The sequence below is a fragment of the Glossina fuscipes genome, unplaced genomic scaffold (genome assembly GCF_014805625.2).
Source record: "Glossina fuscipes isolate IAEA_lab_2018 unplaced genomic scaffold, Yale_Gfus_2 1, whole genome shotgun sequence".
Lineage (NCBI taxonomy): Eukaryota > Metazoa > Arthropoda > Insecta > Diptera > Glossinidae > Glossina > Glossina fuscipes.
This window is the reverse complement of record NW_023998415.1, coordinates 6,440,057-6,444,203: the sequence shown is the minus strand read 5'-3', so window position 1 is coordinate 6,444,203 and position 4,147 is coordinate 6,440,057. Positions and strand designations below refer to the sequence as shown.

Genomic DNA, 4,147 nt, shown 5'->3' with positions numbered 1-4,147 from the left:
GGAATTGTTGTAGGACTGCACGTTGCTAAATAATTTTTGTACTTGTATAAGAGATCTATTGGAGTTTTAATCAAATATTCTCTTTACACACTCATTTACATTGAAAACAATTTACAGCAATTGAAATAAAGAATTTTCAACCGAACTATAAATGACTTTTAATAATGTTACCCCACAAAATAACCTTAAATTTACATAAAAATAATTACTTATCAGGAATAGGAGAATAATATCATAATTTCGGACAGCAATGGAAGGATGGAGGAGCCTTTTTTTTCCGTACGAGTTATATGTCTTTGCTAGTCTATTTCTCATGTTCCCTATCTGATATTGTGTTTTGCTCTTTCGTCAAGATGCCGTCACATTATCATTAACGTTATCATTACTGTTATAACCTCAAAACTGTATCTAAACGAACGAACTTAGTATCAAACTTCTGTCAAGTTATAGTAAAAAATCATTTAAATCGTTTTAGGAGTGCGCTCATCTAAAATTGAATAAACAAAAAGTCAATCATTTTCCTTTTTTTAGGCCTTAGTAGTATCCTAGTCCTTATAATTTATAGCATTTATGCTGTAAAGGCGCATTAAGTTAATGCAGATGTATGCAACACCCAGAAGAACTAGAAATAAGTCCAACTCTTATTATCGCAGATCGCATGTTTGTCCGTCCCGCTACATGCCTGCTTTGTATGCTTGTGCTCATCTTAGGAGTAATAATTTTTGAGATATTTTGATGAAATTTGATGCACCGACGTGTTGTGGCCCAATGATGAACTCTCGATCGGGCCACTTTTTACACTGCTTCCGATATAGAGCCTTATTTTGAAAAATCTCTTTATTAAATACTGTATTATATGTAGTGGTGTACGGTATGTAACGGCGGTAAAATGAAAGTGACAACGTTTCGAATAATTTTAAAGAAAGCCAATCTGCAAAGAGTAGACGCCCATTGACATTGCAATAATACATTTTCAACGTCCTCACTCAAAAGAATTATGCGAATATTGCATAAGTTCTTCCAATTCTCACTCGCTTTATTTTGTTAGTCAGTCACTCAGTCGGTCAGTCATTCTTTTGCCTGTTGTGAAAGTTATGTAATCATATATATCTTTCATGCATGCATAGGTGAACCATCATTGTAAAGCGAGAGAGGCAAAATTGAATACCACATAAGCATAATTTGCGAATTAAGTTCTTAACTTATGACAAGCCATACATTTGCAGATTATGTATACTTCTACGTGAACAAGTCAACAGCAGATACGATAACAAATTACATGTTGATGTAGTGCGCGCAGAGTGCATATCACATAGTGAATGAATGGCAGGAAAACACAATCAGCAATATAACGACAGTTTAACGATTCGTAAAAGTAAAAAAAAAAAAAATATATATATATATATATATATATATATAAAAAAATGAGTAAATAAAAAATATAACCAAAACAATATAGCTCACGTGCTACATTGCTTCATAACGCCATGCGCTTCAACGTTTGCCTTTTTCGCGAAGAAGGGACATATACATGACAACGCTCTCTTTAGGAAGCCTGAACACGCTAGGAAGTACCGCAATATTGTAATAAAATATGTTTCTGTTTTTTTATTTTTGTTTTTGTTTTTTTTTTTTTTTCTTCAATTCTTTTTCCTTTTTTTCTGTGATCTCTGTGATCACATACCAAATACTTTGGCTGGTTGGTTGGGACATGATGATCAAAATAGTGCAACATAATATCCCAGAGTGCTCGGTATTGGGCCAAAGTAATATTTGTTTGAATATATGAAAGTAAACTGGATGACCTTCCTTGAAAAGATTTTATTAAGCAAAAACTATATGCATTCATGTATATGGCTAAAAATAACAACAACTATTGCATGAGATAGTTGAAGCGATCAGGAGTATAACGTCAGAGTACTTGAAGATTCTCCTTTGCGCATTTTTACGTATAAAAGAAAGAACAATTGTGTAAACGCACATTAATCGAACTCAGAGTTTTCTAGAGCGAGTACTAGTCGTTAAAGAACTAGCAGCGCCTTAAGCGTTACTGACATATAAAAAGGCAAAATTTTCATTATCCGCATACCGCAAGATGAAATCTATTATTTGTTTTTATTATTTGTTAATTGCTACCTTAGCTGACACTACGTATTATTATCCACTATCAAAAATAACAAGAGCAGGTACGGCATCGTCTCATCTAAAATCGCCGATATTTTTAATAACATCTCAACGCGCGCAACTTCAACAGTACCATAATCAGGACGCTTTAGGTCAGTACTCATATGGCTATTCAGAACCTTTATCGGCAAAGGAAGAAACTCGTACAGCAGATGGTATCACAAAGGGCTCCTATTCGTATATAGACACCAATGGCCTTTTACAAACAGTCGATTACACTGCCGACTCTAATGGGTTTCGCGTAGCTGCTACCAATTTACCATTCGATACACAAGAAATGCCACAAATTGTAACGGATACTCCGGAGGTAAGGAAGGCGCGCGAACAGCATTTGGCAGCTCATCAGGCAATTTTAACAGGAGATTACGCTGCATCCGATATATTACCGCAACCTGTCGAAGATACTCCCGAAGTAGCTGCTGCGAAAGAAGAATTTTTTGCTCGCTTCAAAGCCGAAGAAGACCGTCACAATCTTTTGCATAACGCGTCTGCAGTGCAAAGTGAAGATTTCTTATCAGCCGCAGTATCATTGCCATTGGTTATACCAACTGCGGTTAAGGCATTTAAAAGCTCCGCTATCGAGAGTGACGGTTTAACATATGCTTATCAATTAGCCGCACCCATTAAACTAAAGCATTTCTATATACCAGTTGTTTAATGTTTGTAAATAGGTTAAAAACTTTATTACTTTGTGTTCTCTCGTTTAAAAATGAAAAATGAAAAATGAAAAAAAAAAAAAAAAACAAATAAATAAATCAATAAATAAATAAATTTTTTGTTTACAATTAAACTTTAAATACTTTTAAGGAATTTCTATAATTTTCTTATAGTTTTCCACTTTCCCCCAAAGGACAGAAGGCTTTTTTGAACAATTTTGAATCCGTGGACCGCCGCAACTTTTATACTAATTAATATTGTTGGGTCGAAGATTATCAAAGGAGCTCATTAGTGCTAGACTTTTTCAAAATGCTGTTAAGTGAATCCGTGGACGACCGCAACTTTTGTACTAATTTATAGGGTTGAGTCCAAGCTTATCAAAGGAGCTAGGTAGCTCTCTGAAATGAAGAGCAAGCAATCCGATTAATAGAAACTAAGGAGAAAATCCGAAATCCTTTGCTGTTATTTTTAAAATTCATTCTAAATGAAATTGAAATCGAAATCGAAGGAATGTTACGACTGCAAGTGCGCTACCTTTTGCATTTACTTGAGACAAAAATGCATTGTTGATATTGAGTAAGATTTTAATCGTTTTAATAGCGATCGGAATAAGTTAGAAGAAGAAATTTCAAAATAATTTCATATTGAAATTGGAAAAGTGAATAATATTCACATCATCCATGGCACTCTATGTGTTCGCCTGTTTCATACGAAAACTGATCGCTTACCGAACAACTATTATAATTGAAATGATGAAAAGAACCTCATTTTCCTTGGCTGAATCGTTTATCTCTGCTTCATATACCAAACGACATTTTTCGCGTTGGAACAGCCGCTATAAACGATGCACAAGCAATGATAGGATGACAAGAAAAAAGCAAAATGTTATTCTTAATCCTACGCCCAAAAGGAGGGCTTAAAAGATAATGTATATATATACGTATATGTACGTATGTTCAGGTATACTTCATGTAATCAACTTAGTGCGCTTGAAATTACATAAATATTACAACTTCTACACTGATTCAAAGAGCTGTCTTCATCTAGATAGATTAAAAGTGATTGTTGGTCGAATTTTTTTCCAATTCCGATGCTTCGAATGAGAAAAGTTGACCTTGAAGTAATAGAGATTTTTGAGACCTCCACATATATACATAATGAATGTTAATATTCTTCATAGAATATATTCATAATTATTCGGTGTCTTTTTCTTTTAAAAGATTTTATTAATGTCTTGCTGATTATGCACATATGTAAAATAATGTAAAAGATAATATAAAAAAATATTAAAAAAATAAATAAATAA

The 4,147-nt window shown here is 33.6% G+C and overlaps 1 protein-coding gene across 1 annotated transcript; it reads left to right on the top strand.

Moving 5' to 3' along the window:
- The first annotated feature begins 2,095 nt into the window (after nucleotides 1-2,095).
- Nucleotides 2,096-2,842, top strand: LOC119632215. The gene has a single exon (XM_038025020.1). The coding sequence runs from the start codon at nucleotides 2,096-2,098 to the stop codon at nucleotides 2,840-2,842; it is 747 nt and encodes a 248-aa protein (XP_037880948.1).
- Nucleotides 2,843-4,147: the final 1,305 nt, after the last annotated feature.